Source organism: Pithys albifrons, chromosome 2 (genome assembly GCF_047495875.1).
Source record: "Pithys albifrons albifrons isolate INPA30051 chromosome 2, PitAlb_v1, whole genome shotgun sequence".
Taxonomy (NCBI): Eukaryota; Metazoa; Chordata; class Aves; order Passeriformes; family Thamnophilidae; genus Pithys; species Pithys albifrons.
Window position 1 is genome coordinate 81,703,202 of NC_092459.1, and position 21,232 is coordinate 81,724,433.

The 21,232-nt window shown below is 40.9% G+C and overlaps 1 protein-coding gene and 1 long non-coding RNA gene across 2 annotated transcripts; one reads left to right on the forward strand and one right to left on the reverse strand.

Moving 5' to 3' along the window:
* The first annotated feature begins 10 nt into the window (after positions 1-10).
* CEBPZ (CCAAT enhancer binding protein zeta) lies at positions 11-16,890 on the forward strand. The gene is made up of 16 exons (XM_071575367.1): positions 11-205; positions 907-2,423; positions 3,481-3,712; positions 4,025-4,199; positions 4,844-4,932; positions 5,419-5,472; positions 6,140-6,242; positions 7,331-7,399; positions 8,794-8,860; positions 10,272-10,372; positions 12,244-12,301; positions 13,263-13,471; positions 14,786-14,869; positions 15,420-15,478; positions 15,565-15,646; positions 16,415-16,890. The coding sequence occupies exons 1-16, from the start codon at positions 50-52 to the stop codon at positions 16,552-16,554; spliced, it is 3,195 nt and encodes a 1,064-aa protein (XP_071431468.1). The 5' UTR covers positions 11-49; the 3' UTR covers positions 16,555-16,890.
* On the reverse strand, positions 16,272-19,156 carry LOC139681751 (uncharacterized). Its single transcript, XR_011699545.1, has 4 exons — positions 19,002-19,156; positions 16,983-17,027; positions 16,633-16,716; positions 16,272-16,515 (listed from the first exon to the last, which is right to left on the reverse strand). It is a non-coding gene; the product is annotated as an uncharacterized lncRNA (long non-coding RNA).
* Positions 19,157-21,232: the final 2,076 nt, after the last annotated feature.

A 21,232-nucleotide genomic window follows, 5' to 3' on the forward strand; every position in this document is an offset into this window, starting at 1 on the left:
GCCGGACACGCGTCACGCATGTGCGCGGGAGATTTTCCGGCGGGCGGCGATGGCGGCGGCGCTGTGGGACTTCGGCGTGGGGGACCCGAGGAAAACCGGCGGCGACAGCGGCGAGGAGGCCGATGATGATGGCGATGAGGAAGGAGGAGATGGAGATGCCGAAGGGTTCACGCTGGACGAGGTGTTGCGCCTCGGCGGCACCAAGGTGAGGAGGGACGGGGCGGGAGCAGCGGGAGCACGTGGCGGAGAGGGACTCCCCATCCCGGGACCGGCCCGTGCGGGGGGCGGGATGTGCGGGATCCCAAGCAGGTGTTGGGAATATGTTCTTTGCTCAGGGGGCGGTGAGGCCCTGGAACAGGCTGTCCAGTAAAGGTAAGGATACCCCATCCCTTGCAGTGTGCAAAGGCCAGGCCTGATGGAGCTCTGAGCAACCTGGGCTAGGGGAAGGTGTCCCGGCACACGGCTGGGGGGTGGAACGAGGTGGTCTTTAGAATCATAGAATCGATTGGGTTGAAAAAGACCTCTGAGATCATCAAGTCCAACCCTTGGTCCACTCCAGTCCGTTTAACGGATCATGGCACTCAGTGCCACGTCCAATCTCAGTTTAAAAACCTCCAGGGATGGTGAATTCACCACCTCTTTGGGCAGCCCATTCCAATGCCTGATTACTCTCTCTGGAAAGAATTTTTTTTTTGATATCCCATCAGATGCCCCATCCCTTGCAATGTGCAAAGGCCAGGCTGGATGGGCTCTGAGCAATCTGGGCTGGGGGAAGGTGTCCTGGCACATGGCAGGGGGATGGAATGAGGTCCCTTCCAACCTAAACCGTTCCTGGGGAGAGCCCTTGGGAGTCAGGGGAGATCTCAAAGTGGACTGCTCGTAATAGCTGAGCTCTGCTGCCCACAGCAAGACTACCTGATGCTCTGTGCCTTGGACGATGCAGGAGAGATGGTGGATGGCGGCAAGAAGGACACAATGGATGACCTGAAGGAAGGGGAGCTGGAGGCGTTCGTCAGCTCCCTGGGGCTTAGCAAATACTCCAAAAGTTGCTCGGTGGTGGAGGAGGATGACGATGAAGGCAGCAGCAAGGAGAAAGAGAAGCTTCCAAAGAAAGAGAAAAGCAAGAAGGAAACTAAGCCTCCTTTAGAAGAGGGGAAAAAAGAAAAAAAAGTCAAGGAAAAGGCAAACAATGTGAAAGACAACAAAAAGAAGCAGGATGGTGGTGATCAGGGCCAGCACCCTTCAGCAAAGAAAGAAAAGCTGGAGGAAGATTTTGAATTTCATGCTAGGCAAGCAATACTGATCAAACCAGGGGGCAAGTGGTATGACTTAGAATACACCAATGAATTCTCTCCAGAGCCACAGAATCAGACACTTGTGTCCAAGTATAAGACCCTGGCCCAAAAGCTGTATGAACATGAGACAGACTTGTTTAAGAATAAGACAGAGTATCAGAAAGGGGCCTCTTCAGCGTGGATGAAAACTGTTGTGTCCTCGGGTACCTTGGCTGACAGGATGGCAGCAATGACTCTTCTCATCCAGGACAGTGCTGTCCACAGTCTCCAGTTTGTTGAGAACTTGGTAAACCTCATAAAGAAAAAGGGCAGCAGGCAGCAGAGCCTCATGGCTTTGGATACTTTCAAGGAGCTTCTCATTTCAGATATCTTACCAGACAATCGAAAATTGTGGTCTTTCTCACAGCGACCATTTAACAATGTGGTGAAGATGTCGAGTGGCAACAAGGATTCAAGAGACAGACGGTTGATACTGTGGTACTTTGAGCATCACCTGAAACTGCACATAGCAGAGTTTGTGCAGGCATTAGAAACACTGAGCCATGATTGTCTGACAGCCACGAAATCCCGAGCTCTGGCAGTTGCCCATGAGCTTCTCTGTAACAAGCCTGAGCAGGAGAAAGCTCTGCTGGTCCTACTGGTAAATAAACTGGGAGACCCTCAGAACAAGATCGCCACCAAAGCCTCTTACCTTTTAGAGACGTTGCTTCACAAGCATCCAAATATGAAGGGAGTAGTGTGCAGTGAGGTGGAGAGACTTTTGTACCGGTCAAACATCAATGTGAAAACTCAATATTATGCCATTTGCTTTTTAAATCAGATAGTCCTCAGCCATGAAGAAAGTGCATTGGCTAACAAGCTGATAACTTTGTACTTCTGTTTTTTCCGGAACTGTATTAAGAAAAAAGATGTTGAATCCAAAATGCTCAGTGCTCTTCTTTGTGGGGTAAACAGAGCTTACCCTTATGCTGAGACTGGTGATGACAAAGTGAAAGAGCAATTGAACACCTTGTTTAAAGTTCTGCATCTTGCAAACTTCGGTACCAGTGTCCAGGCCCTGATGTTGCTGTTTCAAGTGATGGACTCTCAGCAGACTGTGTCGGATAGGTACTATGCAGCACTGTACAAGTAAGTGGCTGGTTTGCATTTTTTATGTAAATTTCATTTTGTACGATACTCAGCGTTAATTTAATGTTGTAGAAACATTTCCTTTGCATTTAACATCTTGCTAATTTTGTGTTTGATTGGCTAAAAATTTCTGATGTTTTGTATGAACTGGAAGAAAATGTATGTGATTTCTTTGACTTAACATGGGGATAAAACAAAAGGTAGTGATAGCTCCTGAGAACACAACATGTGCATTTCATTCTTTGCCACTCTTTTCTGGTGGCATGTTTTAATTCCAACTGTTATTTGAAACTAATTGATAACTGTTTATTCTGGAATCACTTTTACAGGTACTAGCCTGTAAATTTAGTCTGTAAATAGCCTAAAATAGTTTAGGGTTTTTTTCCTTATTGTGAGGAGGGGGAATATTATGTTAATGAATTCTTTCTTTAGGTGATTTCATTTGTGTGTTTGGAAGGTCTTATGTTATAATAGTATGTTTTTTATCCCAGCTAATTATTTAGACTCTTTATAGGATCCTTACAGGCTTCTGTTTAGCTGACCAAAGGGACATTGCTGATCGTTTTTAAAAAGGGTACTCAAGTTCCCCCAAAATATGGAATGTATTTAAGGGCCTTACTGTGCCTGACAGCCTGGAAAAAATTGGGGTAGAGAATGAACTTGTCAATACGTAGGTCTAATTGCGAAACATGCTGATTTCTGACCGTTTTCTTTCTATTTGTTTGAACATATGAACAAGCCTGATTAGTTTCTTACATCGAATATCTCAAATTTTGAAACTTTTCAATTGAACTCAGTTTCTTTATATTGTCTTACAATTTTTTATTTACTGATGTAGCTTTTGGTTTTTTAATTGTCAGCGTCTCATATATAGCCAGAAATACTGTATAACTGTTAACAGTTCAGGATGGATTGTAATGGTTTTGAGTACTGGGGAACAAGCTGTCACTAGTCTTTTAGATGGCACTCTGAAAATATAGGTATTTGCTGTTAATAGCAATTTTTCTCCTATATTAATTATGACAATGAGCAATGTTTTCTCCTGTGTGTTCTACAGGAAGCTTCTAGATCCTGCTTTAGCAACCTGCTCAAAGCCATCCATGTTTCTTAACCTTGTCTATAAATCTCTGAAGGCAGATGTAGTGTTACGGCGTGTGAAGGCCTTTGTGAAGAGGTTACTTCAAGTCACTTGTGGACAAATGCCACCCTTCATTTGTGGAACCCTGTACCTTCTGTCTGAGCTTCTGAAAGTAAAACCAGAGTTAAGGGGCCAGTTACAGGATCATGTGGTATAAAATGATTTCTTTCTCTCATTGCTTTTTCATAAGCACCTTTCCCTAACCTGTTTTTTATTAACCTGAGGGTTTGCTAAGATCTTTTGTTTCTTGAAGTGGGGAGGGACTGTCACATTTTTGTGTTGTGAGCTGTAAAGTTCAATTTTAAGTCCTGTATCTAGGACAAAAATCTGCATTTTTTTAAACATTGGCCATCAGTTGTTTAGATTTTTGTAAGTAGTGTAAGAATGATATCTGCATTTTTCTAAAAAAATCAGAATAAATCTGGAAAGGAAAAGCTGTTGGCTAACATTTTTTGGGTTTTAGGAGTCAGATGATGAAGAGTGCTTTAAGGATCAAGAAGAGGCTGAAGAGGACAAGGAGAAATTTGTGGATGCAGACAAAGAAGTAGAAGATGAAGAGCAAAGCAAAAAGGAAAATTCTGCTAAAACAAATAATTCAAATTCAACAGCCTCGTGGGTGCATCATCTGAATATGGGAGGTAAATTAGCAAGAAAATGTAATTCATATAACTTCTAACATTCTGCAACAGTGAGATGTTGATCAAGAGTTGTTTTATGATTGATTAAAACATTAGTTTTCAAATTGAAATTTGATTGAAAGCAGTTAAAAATAATTTATCTGTTAGCTCAGCAGTGATGAAGAGACTCTGACTAGTGTATTTCACTTTATGTAGTTTGTAATAAGCAAATACTTGATTGTAATAAACACAGTTGTGCCTTAGCAACAAACAGGCTTGGAATTTTTTGCTTCCAAGTTCAGACACCTTTGGAGCAATGTAGCCAAAGTTAGGATGTGTACCTTGTCGTTTGCTTGTGAAGTTCGGTAGAACAACTTGTCTAGCTTTGAACGTGCATGCAGTTTCACTCCTTCCTGAAGACCTTTTGGAACAGGGCAGGGTTTTTTGGGACCTTCCTTTGGAAGCACGTAGGAACTCAACCTGTGCCCCTGATCATACACTGGTGAAGGGCAGCTGAGTAAAGGCGTTACCTGCTGCCACATGAATCTGTGGCCTGTTCAGCTGAGAATGATGGGCAGCATTGCTGCCATGGTGAAATGAAAATAATACTCCTGTAAAGTTGTCTGAGAAAACGTAAGTCATTTTCTTCTCCTCCAACCCCTCAGGCAGGAAGAGTGGAACTTCTTATGATCCTATGCACCGAAGTCCTTTATACTGTGGTGCTGAAAGTACAAGCCTTTGGGAACTGAAGAAGGTACAGTGTTTTCAACTTGCTGTTACTTAATGTGGCACTTGTATTAAGAGAGGAAAATGAACTTACTTATTCTTGGGATAACTACCTGGGTAACATAACAGAAACTTCAAAAATGATGACAATTCAGCTTTAAGAATGTATATGTTCCATACAATGCTGATAGTCTGGACTAGGGAATAAGAATTTTTAAGTGGGGATTTGGACAATAATAATATTTTTACTTTTGGATCTTAGCTTTGACCACTAAAGCTTTTTAGTGTTGAATTAAATAAAATTTTAAGTGAAAATGTATTTTGTTAATGCAAACAAAAGATTAGAAGTTGTTCAAGGGCAGAACACATCAGCCTTGCACTACTACATGTGTGTTAGTTGATGAGTTACAGAGTGGTCCTATGGTATAGTGGTGTTGTCAAGAATCTGATACGTCAATGTAACAACTTCATTTATTTTTTAAGTTGAAATAAATAAATGATTCATGTTTTTCAGCTTTCTGAGCATTTTCATCCGTCTGTGGCTCTATTCGCGAAAACAATTTTAGAAGTAAGTAGTCTGTAACTTCAAAGTTTGATTTTTTTTTTCTGTTAGGTGTATTTTGCCATTTGAAAAAACCTATTATAGTCTCCTTGCACTATGTGGGTAACTAGCAGCTCTGCAGAACTCTTATCATACACTCACATGCCAAGCTCTTCATGGCATTAAAGTATTTTATGCAAAAGAGAGTGCTCACAAAAGTTCTAACTTTGTAGCAATGTGGGTATTATGTGATTCTTTAAGTTTTATTACAGTATTTTTATGTCTTTGACTTCTTTTTAATTGTAGAGAACCCTGCTGTAGGAACAAATTCTTTTTTTTAATACTGTTAGGTACTATGCCCCAAATACTCAAACCCACACAAATATATTTTTAAAATATTTATTTTCCATTTGAATATATGATATCCAAATGATGCTGAGTATTAACTGCTGTTAGCAAGTACATTGCAAGGCAATTCATCACTGAAAGAAAGCAAGAGAGGTGGGATTTTTTAAAAGAAAATACTGGACTTGCAAAAATAGGAACATGGTCAAGGTTATATGATGCAATATCCCCAAGCCTTTGTCTTTTTGAGGTATGATTTAATGTTATTCTTGAACTGAGTCCTCTGTATTTAGATGGTGTGTTTCTAAAATGAAGACCTTAATGTTTTCTGGCTCTTTGTTTCTTTCAGGGAAATCACATTCAGTACTCCGGGGACCCTTTGCAGGATTTCACATTAATGAGATTCTTGGATCGCTTTGTGTACAGAAATCCCAAACTCAGTAAAGGCAAAGGTGTGCACTTCTCTGTACTTATGGCACGTGATCTCGATTATGGGTGCTGTCCAAATTCTCATTTTCTCAGATTGCCTTTGTCAAGTGTTTGTCAAGTGCAACAGAGGAGTGGGATCAGTCTTCTGGGCTGCCAGAGAGATGTCTGCAGCCCAGAACCAGCTGGCAGTCATGCACTGCTGACTCTCACCTTGCAGTGCAGAATGGCTAACTTTGCAGGAATAAGCAAGTGATAGGGGAATGTAAAGACTACAGAATGGTTGAGGTTGGAGGGGACCTCTTGAGGTCATGGGCTCCAGAGAGGGCCACCTAGAGCAGACTGTCCAGATGGCTTTTGAATGTTTCCAAGACTGGACACTCCACTGCCACTCTGAGCAACCTATGTCAGCACACAGTTGCCTTCACAGTGAAAACTTGTTTCCTGATGTCCAGATGGAGTCTCCTGTGTCTCAATTTGTGCTTGTCACCTCTTGTGCTGTCACTGGCACCACTGGTACGTGCCCGCCTCTGTCTTCTTTACACCCTCCTTTCAAGTATTGATATGCTCTCATGAGAATCCCCTGAGCCTTCTCTTCTGTAGGCTGAACAATCATAGCCCTCTCACACTTTGCCCACAGGAAAGATGCTCCAGTCCAGTTCCTTCATTATCTTAGTGACTCTTTGCTCAACTCTCTCCAATATGCCCAAATCTGCCTTACTGTGGGGAGCCCTAACCTGGACACAATGCTCCAGGGGTGGTCTAATAAGTGCCAGGAAAACTGTCAGCCTTCTTTGCTGCAGGGGCACACTGCTGGCTCACAGTCAACTGTGTGTCCACCAGGACTACCAGGGTAGTTTCAGGCAAGCTGCTTTCCAGCTGGGCAGCCCCCAGAGTATGCTGGTCCCAGGGTTTGTTCTTCCTCTAGTGCAGGACTTTGTGCTTCCACTTGTTGAACTGCAGGAGGTTCCTGTCAGCCCATTTGTCCAGCCTCTTGAGATCATTATGTGTGGCAGCACAACCCACTGGTGCTGGTGAGTGAATCAGCCACTCCTCACATTTTTGTATCAATAGTAATAAAAGTAATTTCTTTCTGATTTATATTCTGATACAGAAAACACCAGTAGTGTGGTAATGCAGCCAAAGAAGAAGCAGTTTATGAAAGATATGCAGAATCTTGCAGGTAAGTCAGGCCATTTTCAGGTAAGATTATGATGGCTAAAAAATTCTTGGTTGTTGTAGATCTGTCATCTGCACTGTCTATGCTGTTTGTCTTAGCAGTAAAAGAAAGTTCTGTCCATCAGGAGTGCAGTGGTGGTGCCTGATATTCAGGATCAAGTTTAATCATCATGTAAGGGTGTATGGAATCTCCACAGCTGAAACTTTGGATCATTGAATCATTCTAAGAACACATGATGTAGGGAAAGTCAGTTATCCTACAGCCATTTTTATTCTATTTACTATGATTGAAAAATAATTTATAATTCCAGAAAATGGGTCTGTATAATTAGAGAAATCACATTAAGCTCTTTCATAAAATGATATGGATTACTCCATACAATGCCACAGCTGCAGCTGTTGTTAGGATTAGCATAAAGTATCTTTGGCACTGTTACTTTGCTGAGAGGCTTCCTGCCTCCAGAAAGAGGCTGCCTTTTCTGTAGTCTCACTGTTTCCAGCTATTAAGACCAGGATTTGGTGGTAAGAACCAGCAGCTAAATAAATGAGGGTAAACATCATTAAAACATGCTGGTTGAGAACAGGAGAGTTATCATCTTCTGTGGTGGGGTCTCTATAACATTCCCAGGGATAGGCTTTCCTTTAGTTTTGGATCTGTTGTGTTACACAAAGGTTTTAGTTATACACACTAGCTGATGCACCTTTGTGGCTGATGCATGGTTTTATAGCTGTTAAAGTAGGAATTTTCACATTAAAGTTATAGTTTGTCACATTTTTTAGTTTCTTCTGAATTGAAGGAGCAAACTGAGCATTTAGAACTGAATTTGAGGAATTTAAGTGCTCTACAAATGAAATGTCTGATAACAAAAATTTGGATATATTAATATGATTCCAAAAATCTGCAGTTGTTGCACGTAGTTGATCTCTGCCGAGGCTTAGAGAGCTGACATTGCAAATTATCTGGTACCTTCTACTGTTCATTTGAAGTACTGCTGTGAGTGTGCTGATCTGGTTTCTGCTGCCAGGAGTGATGGGCAGAGACAGTTCCAGTGTTTCAGTGCATGACAGCAAGTTCGTCTTACTTTCTATTCTTTTTTCCTGTTTTTGTTTTAAATGCATTCCTGCTGTAGGTGATTCTGAATCCTCCCTTGCTGATACATAACTTAGAACCTGGTTAAGGCTGTGCCTCTTTAATTTTTTCTATGGCTTCTGTTCCCACTGAAATATCGATGTATACACTGAGAACTGTTGGAAGAGGTTTTGAAAGAGAGCTCCACTTGATTTAACAGATGACCCTGAGTATCTGCATACTTCTGTCTGTGCATGCTGTTTAATTTCTTAAAAGAATAACAATTGTTTCAACTTGAGGTAAAATCAGTTCTTACTTTATTTTTGCAGTCAACAGTAAGGAATTCCGTTCCAAAGATGAAAGCAAAATCCCAGTGGATGAGGTGTTCTTTCACAGGTAATAAAATACTTGTGAATGTTCATTTTCAGTGAAAGGTTTTTAATGCAATGCCATTAAAACCTGTTACATTTTGTAAGTGTTCTCTGATATTTCAAGAATTTGCAAATTTTCATTAATTTGAGAGACTTACAATGATAGTGCTTTTCTTGGATGTAATTTTGACAATTGTCAAAAGGGCTTAGGAAAGAATATCATCTATGAACAAAGGCAATCAGGGCTTGTAGTCTAAAATTAAGTAAGTTGTCATTAGAATAAAAAAGCCTTAAAGTTCTTAAAGTACAAGCCTAAAGCCTTGTAGTTCTTACACATTAGAAGTACATTTGGAGAAAGCTGAAATATATTGTTTATGTTATTGGCATCAAATTAGAGTGGAACAAAGCAAAAAAGTCAGAGGAGCTACTTTTCAGGGTATTTATTTTTTAAGTACTCCTAGTTCTTTCAGTTTCATTGAATTTCCTTTCAGAGTATTATATAAAAATGCAGTGGTAGCACTAAAATTGAAGTGATACACATTTGGCAAAGACTTGTTTTTATTAGATCAAAATACTGGTTACCTGTGAGTGTCTCTGTAGGAAATCAAGGGTTTGAACGAACTTCATTTATTTTCTTTAATTCACTTCGAGTGTTTTTGGTTGGTTGGTTTTGTTTAATATATCCATTGCTGTAGAAGCTTTTAAACATTTTTGAACTATCAGGTTAATGGAACGTACTAATTTTAGTTAATTGATATTATATTATTGAGGAATATAGTATTAATACATAAATAAAATAGTAGTATTAATTTCAAGATTAAAGAAGAGCAGCTTAAAAACAAGCCCCTGTCTAAAAAGTTAACAGTACTGTTAAACTGAGGATTACTGAAACTGAGATTACATATTTAAAGTTTTCTGTGCAAAGTACTCTTCTCTATATGATTAAAATTGCCTTCTGTGTTTGGTTGTTGTTTAATACGAAATGAAACAGTGGTTTAAAATGGCTGACAGAAGGTAAAACTATGCACCCTAATGAAGAGGGCTAAGGGAGAAAATCTATTAAAACTTAATGGATCAATGTATTTTATATTTTTTTTCCCCAATTACATTCAAGTTGCACTTCTTTCTTCCTTATCAGTTTAAGGCAGAGTTCTACATCTTTCTTGTCCCCTTTTATAAATTCACTATGTTAAAAATAACTTCTGGCACCTTTGGCCAGTGAAATTTCATTGTTTTAAATCTTACAGTAGTGACTGACTCTTTGAAAAACAAAGGAAATGCAAATCTCTTGATTTTAGATGTGTTTGAAACCATCACATACAGTTTTCAAATGGCAACATCCACAGGAAACAATATGCAGGTTGTTTTTTTTAAAAGAAATTTTCATAAAGATCATCACCTGTAATTTTGTGTCTGAGAGCAATACATTATTTCAGATTTTATTCGAAGTTTGATAAGAAGAGAGAGAAACAAAGGCGTCAGGATGATGAAGAAAGTGTGGAAGATGTTGATGATGATGAATTTGAAAGAGCATTGGGTAAGACTGTGTTCTTCCTTGCAGTATTTCCTGCTTTTGCAAATTATTAATTTATCCTTTTTCATTGTTCATAATATATAAAAGAATGAGATACAGGAGTATGGAAGTGGAAGCACACTGGCTTTCCAGCAGGTCACAATATCCATTGCCAGCTCGATGGCCACCTTGAGAAAGAGGTGTTGCTCACACCACTCCAGTAGTCAGCCCTTTTGAATGGCAGGAAATAATCTGATTTTGAGTTCAGGTTCATGAGTGGCAGTTCATGCCTTTTTTTTTCTTTTCCTAACGTAGTCTGAGTAACCTTTTCTAGCAGCATGTAACATTTGCTTCTGTTTTTTCTTTACTGCTTGGCTTTTTCAATCTTACAGTTTCTCTCATGGTTTCTAACATCTTTCATGAGGTTATGTGGTCAGTAAGGTCCTTCGCAGACTTCTACAGTAGTCTCAGCTCTTCCTGTGGCATGTACTTTGTTTGCTTTGGACTTAATGTATGATTTGTTCAGAATCTAAATTCATTAGTGTTCCACAAAATGTCCACTATTTTATTATTTCATATTTTACTTACACAATATTACATGCATTTGGAAAAAAGAAAATGCAGTTAGCCCTTCATAACTGTTTTGTACAGTGTTTTTAGAGAATTCTGAACTCTGATAGCAGGGTTCTTTCTTAGTGAATTAATAGGGTCTTAGTTATTACAAGAATATTTTTACTAATTGCATTTGTCCTTTTATTTTTAGTATCTCTAATGAAAATTTGCTTTATAAATTCAGGACCCCTCTAATGTTAGTGTTTACTCTTTGAAACAAAACAGCTGTAATTTATCAGATTTTTTAATTTCCTTTTTTATATAGCAAATTATTCCTGTGTGAATAGGAATGAATCCTATGATAGGAGCTTTCAACCTCTATAGTCTGTTGCTTTTCTTAAAAAATTATACCTAATACTTCTGATCTTAAAATGAAAATACTGATCAGCTGACAGAACATTTGCTTGGGGTATCTTAATTGAGTTCTTGTTCTCTCTGACTTGGTGCAAGTATTTGAGACTGCTAATATCCCACCTGCCAACTAAATTTGTATCATTGGCCAGTTGTCTATTTGTGTCTGTCTGCTTCCCATGGCATCTAGTTCTGGTAATAAATTACATCCTGGATAAAGTAAAAACTTCCATTACTTTTCAAAGAAAAGTATTTTTCTCAGAACAAAAAAAAATCAGTTAGCTTAAGGTTACTGTTTTGTGGATTTTTTTTTACTATAGGAGTATGAACCCTTTGGTATCAGAGGCCATTGTTACTCGGGCAGATAATTTAAACTCTTCACAAAAATGATACCTAAAAGTTAGATGTTTTGCAGTCACCGAATGGCTTGGGTTGGACAAGACCTTAAAGATCATCTCATTTCAACCCCCTTGACATGGGCAGGGACACCTTCCACTAGATCAGGTTGCTCAGTGCCCCATCCAGTGTGGCCTTGAACGCTTCCAGGGATGGGGCATCCACAGTTTCTCTGGGGAGCCTGTTCCAGTGCCTCACTACCCTCACAGTAAAGAATTCTTTCCTAATAGCTACTCTAAATGTACCCTCTTTCAGTTTGAACCCATTCCCCTTGTCCTGTCACCACATGCTCTTGTCAAAAGTCCCTCTTCAGCTCTCTTGGAGCCCCTGTAGGTACTGGAAGGCTTCAATAAGGTCACCCTGGAGTCTTCTCCAGGCTGAGCTCTCTCAACCTGTTCTCATAGGAGAGGTGCTCCAGCAGTCTGGTCATCTTTGTGGCCCTCTGGACTTGCTCCAGCATGTCCAGGTACTTGTTGGACACAATGACTTCCTATTTCTTTGCTTACTTTGCAGTAATAATTTTTTTTCCTCCCCAGATACATTTGAAGCTGCTGATAATGCCATTATTGACAAGGATGACCTTGATTTTGCTGGGTAAGACTTCTAATTGGTTCTTACATCTCTTGTTTTAATATCTATATAGAGTTCTACTGTGCAAAACTGGATAGACCTTTTTCAGGAAGATTCAGGAATTATCACCTTGCAAAAAAGGCAGTAGCAGTTGAACACTGAGTAATGCTGTTTTTCCATGTGTCCCATAATGGATCACGATGATCCAGTCTGTGGTGCTTACAGTCTGCTGGCTTGACACATGAGACCTGTAGAATATTTGTACAACAGAGTGACCCAGTAAGCAAGCTAAAACCTTGTTTTTCATTGTCTCAGGTTTCTCTTTGAGAACTACCAAGTAAAAATGGAAGCAGAATGAGGCATAATTGTTGTACTGCTTTAGGGACTGATTGTAACCGATTGTAACACAGAAATAACTTTGTGGAATCCAGAGTCACAGAGCTCAGTTCTCAGGAAATTAGCAGTTTCATTAATCATAGAATCATTTAGGTTGGAAGGGACCTTTAAGATCATCGAGTCCAATTGGAAATTATTAATTAGCCTCTTTTTACTTGATGTATCTACAGTACAGCTTTTGAATTGGCACAGAAACTTTTCCTTGAGATAACAGAAGAATTAAAGTCTAAACATTTTTGTGATGTAGACTGGTATTTCATAGAGCAGTCTGCATGTTTTACAGAAAAAAATTTCTGAAAAGAAGCAAATACAAAATACTGGAGGAGGAAGAGATAATCCATGTCTGCTAATTTCAGAATAGGATTCTCTCCAGAACTTCTTGAAACGGTTGATTTTTATAATGCAGTTCCCTATACTAATGTTGAAAACATACCTGAGTGCACAATACATATTTCTTAGGCCTCAGCCTTTACACTAGTTTGCAGTGATGTTGAACTTTCTAACAGTGTTTGCCAGTAGATAGGTGTCATCTAGATCTAAACAGTATTTTGCTGAATGAAGTGCTAAAGCTTGTTACATCTTTCTTTAGTAATATAAAAAAGAAAACCAAAGACGGTAAGAAAGGCAAAAGCAGTGAGGAATCTGGTGCTGACTGGGAGGATTCTGATGATGAAGATGATTTCAGTGATCTGGATGATGAGGAAGTCTCCTTAGGAAGCATGGAGGAAGATTTTGAAGAGGATATGGATGAAGAGGGAGGTGTATTTATGGATGTGTCTGATGATGATAACAGCCTAGGTAAAGTACCATTTATTACCAAAAAATGAGAAGAAAAAGCTATAAAAATATGTTCTCTAATTTGTAATTACATAGGTAAATTCCAGTATAGTTACTTAGGTGAGAAGTTTGGCTTTTAAGCAAAGAAATGACAAATCCTTTTTCTGGGCAATGAAGTCTTCCTGGCACAGTCTCCTAGGCAAAAGTGGGAATTAGGTATCTGGGTCTAAAAACTCGCAAATGAAACATGTTTCTTTAATTCTGAGAACACTGACAGTAACAAAAGTAGCTTTATACACATATAACTGGCTACAATAGGCAGAAATACTAAAAGATCTCAAAGAGAAAAATAAAAGAATCTGGTACTTGGTAATTTTCGTATTTCATTAGAATCTTGATTTTTTTAGATGAGGTGACTTTTATTTAAATTGCTGTCTCACAAGTAACAGCTTACTCCTGTAGTACAGCTGTGCACACATATTTTTATTACTGCTATAATAACTGATTCTGGCATCTGCATGGTTTTATTTTTTCAACTGAAAAGCAGAGTTGACACAATATAATGTATGTGGCTGGAAATGCACAGATTAGTGGAATATTTGAACAGATAACTAAAGGCCACAGGAAGATGACTCAGGGTAAAAGAGATAAACTGTTCATATAGTTTTAACACATTAATCTTTCATGAGATTATTTTCCCAGACTTTACCAAGCAGACATTCAAAGTTTACATAATGCCTGCTTTTAGCCTTTGTATTTTATGTATCTTAGTATCATTCCTTTTCAGTTGGCAGTTAAATGCCTCCCTGACATCCGATCCCGTCAGAACTCGGAAGCTAAGCAGGGTCAGCCCCGGATTAGTACTTGGATGGGAGACCTCCTGGGAAATGCCGGGTGCTGTAGGTTCTAGTCCTGAGGACTTCACTGTCACTGTCCAAGCTCGCTCGGCCGTGGCAGATGAACCTCAGGACTGAAACGGTGGGGCCAGTTCTGCACACGCTGTGCCTCACCTAAAAAATCCACTGTGCAGGCTGGAAGGGCACACCCACGTGGGGAGAGCACTGCCCAAATCTTTGTTCGTGAAGCTGAGCCACACACACACATCATTCCTTTTTGGTGCTGTGGAAGAACAGCATAAAGAATGGCACACCCCTAACCAATTTTAATTGTCTGAGTTGAAGAAATTTCAGATTTGGTTGTGTGTGTGCTGTTTTTTAAAGTTAAGACTTGGACCATTATGACAAATATGCCAAAAAAAGAAATTTTAGTCTCTGGTGTGCTTTAAATACATATACATGGTGAGAGAATCAGAGATTGATCTATTTTTTCTCTCAGATCCAAACAATGGCAAGCAACTGAAGTCTGTTAGTAAAAAGGGCAAGAGAAAGAAGGATATGAATTTTGGAGGATCACTGGACGGTAAGAAAACACTGCCATAATTTCCATTTGATAAAGCTTAATGCAAATACAGAATCTAAAAAACTAGAATTGGAGGGTTTTGCTACAGTGTCTACAGTTTTGTCTACAGTTTTGGATCTGGATTCAGATTTGAATAAACTGTAAATAAAATGGAGGTTGTCCTCCAGGCAGCATGGCTAATTGAGAGTGACAATCTGCTGTTGAAGGAAGGGAGTTGAAGGAAAAACTTGATAGAGCCATACTGGTGGTTTGTGCATGTTACATCTGATGTACAGATTTGTGCTATTTAATTCTCAGTTGGAAACTTCCCTTTTTTTAAGGGGAGGTGGGGAATCAAGGTTTCTAACACAGCTATTTTACATGGTCTCATTAAATAAAATTTAAAAGCATGGTATCACTTTTAGTGTCTCTGTGAACTTGAAATTCTGTCTCATAAGAATAATATTAAATAAAATTTAAAAGAATAATATTAAATAAAATTTAAAAGCATGGTTCACTTTTCTGTGAACTTGAAATTCTGTCTCATAAGAATAATATTTTCTGTTTAAAGGATCCAACCGAGGAAAGAAAAGAAAACAAGATGCTGGTATACTGGCATCTGCAGAAGAGGTGAGTGTGATTGGTGCTTAGCAAAAAGTGATCAAGAATTTTACCTATTTCTTTGTAACAAAATACTAAAATTTCTCTCTTTAAAGTTCGGGTACCTGCTGGATGAAAATGCCGGGTCCAAGTTTGACAATATTGGAATGAATGCCATGGCCAACAGAGATAATGCAAGTAAGTACATGATACAAATAGCAGATAGTTGTTATTCTGGTTTACTTTTTCCCTTCAGGTTCTGTAATTGAAAAGATGCACCACCTTTAACTGAAAAACATGGTCAGAAACCACACAGGTTGGTGCAGTAGCTCAACGTCAGTAAGAACGTGATGTAGTTTTCTTCAGGTATGAGAGATGCCCAGCACAGGTATTAACTGTGAGGAGTGGAGGCTTCAGAAAAGAGACTGTCATGTGGCCCTTTCACACTGTAAACAGGGACAGGCAGTATATTGTTTGTCAAGCATTCATGTGAATTTTGCTCAGGTAAAGTGTCCTGGATTCCTTGTGAAGGGAAGACATAAGGTATGGCTGTCTTTACCTACCTGTGGGACTATTTCCTTGCAGTATCAGTGAAGCAGAAGTAGTTTCCCCAAAGTAATTCTAATAAATTAAATGGATATATGCTGGTTGAGCAAAGTTTTGTAAAGCTTTTACAAGTCTTGCTGGTATTACTTGAAAAATGTTAATAGCACTCAAAACACTGCTCCTAATGCAAGCATGTCTAGCATTAGTAACATACAAATAACTGTCTAGAACTCTGAGATGGAAGGGTTTGTTTTGTGAAGTGAAAAAACCCCAAAACTTTGTCAAAAGTGTTCACTTACACTTTATTTAAACATTTATAAATACAGTAGCCAAGTTTTAACTTTTTCATGATTCATCTGTATGCCACGTCATGGTAAGAGGTATCCATCAGTTCCTTATTTCTCACCTTTCCTCTTAAAGATGTCAAACAGATCCAGTGGGAGATAGAGCGTGACAAGTGGCTTCACAACAGGGACGTCAAAAGCATCATCAAGAGGAAGAAACAGTTCAGGCAAAGAGGGCTGAAAAACAAGTACAAAGGCAAGAAATCAAGAAGATGAACTGGACGTTTTGAAGTGGACATTTTAAAAATTATTATTATAAAACAGTTTTTTTAATTAATCACACTTTTTTCTTACTTCAGTTCTTGCTGCTTAACCATGTCATTTGGTCATTCTCCCTTATGCCATGAATTCCAGACCACTCATTGGATTTATAATAAACTGAAAAATAGGAAAATCCATGTCAGCTCTAAGTTAGACATGTCTGAAGGAGAGCCACTTTGTGGCTAGTTTTATTGGATGTACAGCCCTCCAGTTCCAAGGTCTCTATCCAACAGTCTGACACTCCAGCCATGCCTATGTGAAACAATAAACACTTCTGCAGTGTCTCCTGGAGTAAGTTTTACACAGCTATAACATTGGGTTTATATATTAAGATGCAACAGAAACTTCAGCCATCCTTCTGAAGCCAACAGCTCCAAACCTACCTTCCAGGATTGATGGAAACCTCTTCTGCATTGTGTATCTGAAATCTGACAAGAAAGATAAATCACAGTTACTTTCTCAACATATTTTAAGATAATTAAATGCACTATTTTTCTAACTAGATTCATTTTATTTAAATTTGTTTGAGCTCTTGAGTTAGAGCCACCAATGTGATTTGAATTTATTTTTTTAAATTGTACTGAGGTTATTTGTGCAGCCCCATCATCACAGAGTTTTCTGAGCTTCTTCACAATTGTGAAAACCAAGTACAAGCTACAGATGCACAGGAAGATGAAAGCCTCTCATAGACTGACATGCAAATAAAAACTGAAAAAAACTAATTTTTTTCCTTCTGCAGCTTTAGGTGTTGAGTGAATTCTGTGGGCTGCTCTGGCAATCCAGTAGAACATGATAGCTTTATGCTATTTTAATGATTTACAGCAGCTCATAGAAGGATCTTATGCATTCTAGTACTAGAACACAGAAAGGTGTAAAACCCTCACTCTGAGCTCACCGAGCTATTAGATGGGCTTCCTGCTCCTTACAGAACTGCAATTTTAGAAAATCTACGTATGCATGTGAAAACCAGGATCTAGAACTGAAAAAGGGGGGAAAAACCCATGAATTCCCAGCACCAAGTTACCACGATGGGTTGAAACATTGGTTCTCCATAGTTGTGTTACATATTTAATAAAGGCAGAAAGAAAGATGGCTAAACACCCAGACGTCATCTCAGAAAACAAATGCAAACTGATGTAGTGCAGGTGAAGTTCAGCTTGAACTTGACTGAACCTGATATAAAAACCACACTACTAATGAAATGGCTTGCTCTGACCCTGCAGGTGGCAGGACAGGCTCTTTTCCCCCAGGGACACAGGTCTGTCAAGCTATGGCTGCAGCCTCCAGAGCCGTGAATGCAAAATAAGGCCCCTGCTCTGCAGAGCAAACCTCCTTGCAGTAACTAATCATAGACTCATAGAACTGATTGGGTTGGAAAAGACCTCCAAGATCATCAAGTCCAACCCTTGGTCCAACTCCAGTCCATTTACCAGATCATGGCACTTGGTGCCATGTCCAATCTCCGTTTAAAAACCTCCAGGGATGGGGAATCCACCACCTCTCTAGGCAGCCCATTCCAATGCCTGATTACTCTCTCTGGAAAGAATTTTTTTCTGATCTCCAACTTAAATATCCCCTGGCAGAGCTTAAGCCCGTGCCCCCTTGTCCTATTGCTGAGTGCCTGGGAGAAGAGACCAACCCCCACCTGGCCAGAACTTCCCTTCAGGTAGTTCTAGACAGTGATGAGGTCACCTCTGAGCCTCCTCTTCTCCAGGCTAAACAACCCCAGCTCCCTCAGCCTCTCCCCATAGGACTTGTGCTCCAGTCCCTTCACCAGCCTTGTTGCTCTTCTCTGGATCTGCTCCAGCCCCTCAATATCTTTCCTGAACTGAGGGGCCCAGTACTGAACACAATACTCAAGGTGTGGCCTCACCAAGGCAGAGTACAGGGGAAGGATCACTTCCCTGGTCCTGCTGGCCACGCTGTTTTTGATTTTTGATACTTCTGATGCTGGGCTTATTTCTTCCCCGACACAGCCTGGGCGTCCCCCCATGGGCTCGACACCAAAGGCCCGAAACGGGACTGATCAATTCCTGCCTCATTTGCGGACAGCCCCTGCCCTTTTGGAGTTCGTCTCTGAGCAGCTGCTGTTGCTATAAAACCGCACAGGATTCTGCTCTGCTCCTGCCGCGGCCGCGTCCCACAGGATTCCCTGCGGGCCTGGCTGTGTGACACCGAAACAGCACCCAGTTCCTCAAGAGCTGTCCTAGGGGTACGCCCCACAGGCCGCTCCTGTGCACCTGCACTCACACCAGCCGAGCTCTGAGCCCAGCGCGGCAGCTTTTCCTCGCCAAACCCGGTCGGTGCTCCCGCGGCGGTCCTGCCTGGAGCAGCCCCCGCCGTGTCCGCCTCCCACTCCCCGTCCCCTCCGCGGTGCGACCCCCGCCCGGCCCGGCCCTCACCTTGGCTGCGGTCCATGGCGCGGTAGAGCAGGAGAGCGCCGAGCAGCCCCGCCGCCTCCAGCAGCAGCAGCCGCCGCAGGACGCGCCGCGCCATGGCCGGGCCCGGCGCCTTCCGCTGCCCGCGGCACCGCCCACAGGCCCCGCAGGCCCCGCCTGCCCGGGCGCGGCGCAGAGAGGAAGGAGGAGGGAAGGAGGAAGGGGCCGGCAGGGAGGGAGGGAGGATGGTAGGGTGGTTCTAGCCAGGTGGGGGTTGGTCTCTTCTCCCAGGCACTCAGCAATAGGACAGGGGGGGCACAGGCTCAAGTTCTGCCGGGGGAAATTTAAGTTGGATATCTGAAAGAAATTCTTTCCAGAGAGAGTAATCAGGCATTGGAATGGCCTGCCCAGAGAGGTGGTGGATTCACCATCCCTGGAGGTTTTTAAACTGAGATTGGCCGTGGCACTGAGTGCCATGATCTGGTAAATGGACTGGAGTTGGATCAAGGGTTGGACTCGATGATCTCGGAGCTCTTTTTCAACCCAATCGATTCTATGATTCTATGACTCTATGAGGGAGGGCTGGCAGGGAGGGAGAGACCGGGGTGGTTCATCTCTGCAGGCTTTTGGACCTGTTTCAAAAGCAAGCAGGTTTAATCTGTGAAGCAGGTGATGGCTAACAGGCTCTAAGTGATGTCCACGTTGTCGGTAAAATTAGAGTTTGTTACCCTGCGAACAATAAGCTGATAATTAAACACTCAAGAGACACAGATTGTTTATCTTCTGGGTGCTCATTGCTAGTCCACTAGTCCACAAATCGAGCACACCAACTATCAGAACTTTTCACTATTTATACATTTTAGCAAACAAAAGACTTAGTGTATGGTGGTTTTAACTTACTTAGTTGTCATTAATTCATAGAATCATAGAATCAGTTGGGTTGTAAGAGACCTCTGAGATCATCAAGTCCAACCCTTAATCCAACCCCACTTTGGTTACTAGATCATGGCACTCAGTGCCACGTCCAGTCTCACCTTAAAAACCTCCAGGGATGGTGAGTCTACCACCTCCCTGGGCAGGCCATTCCAATGCCTGAGCACTCTGTAAAGAATTTCTTTCTGATATCCAACCTAAACCTGCTCTGGCAGAGCTTGAGCCCGTGCCCTCTTGTCCTACTGTTGGTTGCCTGAGAGAAGAAACCAATCCCCACCTGGCTACAACATCCTTTGAGGTATTAGTATTCTGTCTTCTAGTTGTTAATGGTTCTCCTGCTTCTCCTGCTAATCCATGTGCTCAATCTTTCTCTTCTTCTGTGTAAGAAATAAAATAACATGGTCTTATTACAAGCAAGATTAGTGGAGTTAGAATAGGATCTCTTTATTACCTTTTTATTTAGGGTTTCTTTTTATATTGCCATGATTTTATAGGAAATTTATAAGCGTACTGCGAAGATTGTAAGGTACCAGGTGCTGTCGGGACCTGGCACTGAGGACCTTTTATGACGGGGGAGGGAAAATACCAAGTATTTAAAATAAACATGCAGAGGTCCCTGTGCACAAAGGCCTCTTTGATATGTGGTGGTCTCTGTGAACAAAGGAGACCCTTCATCTAGTATGGGGGGATTCTTCACAACCAATAAAAAAGAAGAAGATGACACCTCCTCTTCCCTTTGGAGAAGACACCTCTTACGGCAAGACCAACAAGCCAATGAATATGCATTACCTGACAGAAATGGGCAGGACTTCGTAAACTACAAAAAGCGTGAAGTTTGAATGTGAGTTGTGCTTCTGGACCCCCTGGGGTTTGAGGCATCCAGTGTGTGCTGAAAATAAAACTTTCCTCTTTGTTACACTTCTTTGTTTCATAGATTATTGCCATCTTCTAAATTTAAGAGAAGGAGAATTTTCCTGCATCTGGGTCAGTGGGTTTCTTGGGTCAGTGGTCCATGAGTCGGCAGTTGCCAGATGTCCTTGCCGGAATTACCTTTTACTGAGTTGAAGCTTATTTCAGCACAGTTGCTGCATTGGCTTTATTAGTGCCTTCCTTATCTTGTGAGTTCCACCAAATGTCTTTGTGGACCATAAATTCTGCATTCTCTGTGTCCAATATCCAGTGGTACATCCTTCTTCCCAGGCTTTGTTAACCTCCCTCTAGGTCTGAGGTCGCTGAAGCATGTCTAGCCCTAAACTTTTAACAAGGTGATTCTACCAACAAGCAATTTGTTTTTTGAACACATGGGTAAGCTTGCTTGTTAG

Excerpts from the sequence above, each read along its gene's own strand:
- CEBPZ (XM_071575367.1), top strand. The coding sequence starts at position 50 with ATGGCGGCGGCGCTGTGGGACTTCGGCGTGGGGGACCCGAGGAAAACC. Across the intron at positions 3,713-4,024 it reads GCCAGTTACAGGATCATGTG|GAGTCAGATGATGAAGAGTG; the intron begins GTATAAAATGAT and ends TTTGGGTTTTAG. Across the intron at positions 14,870-15,419 it reads TTTTGGAGGATCACTGGACG|GATCCAACCGAGGAAAGAAA; the intron begins GTAAGAAAACAC and ends TTCTGTTTAAAG.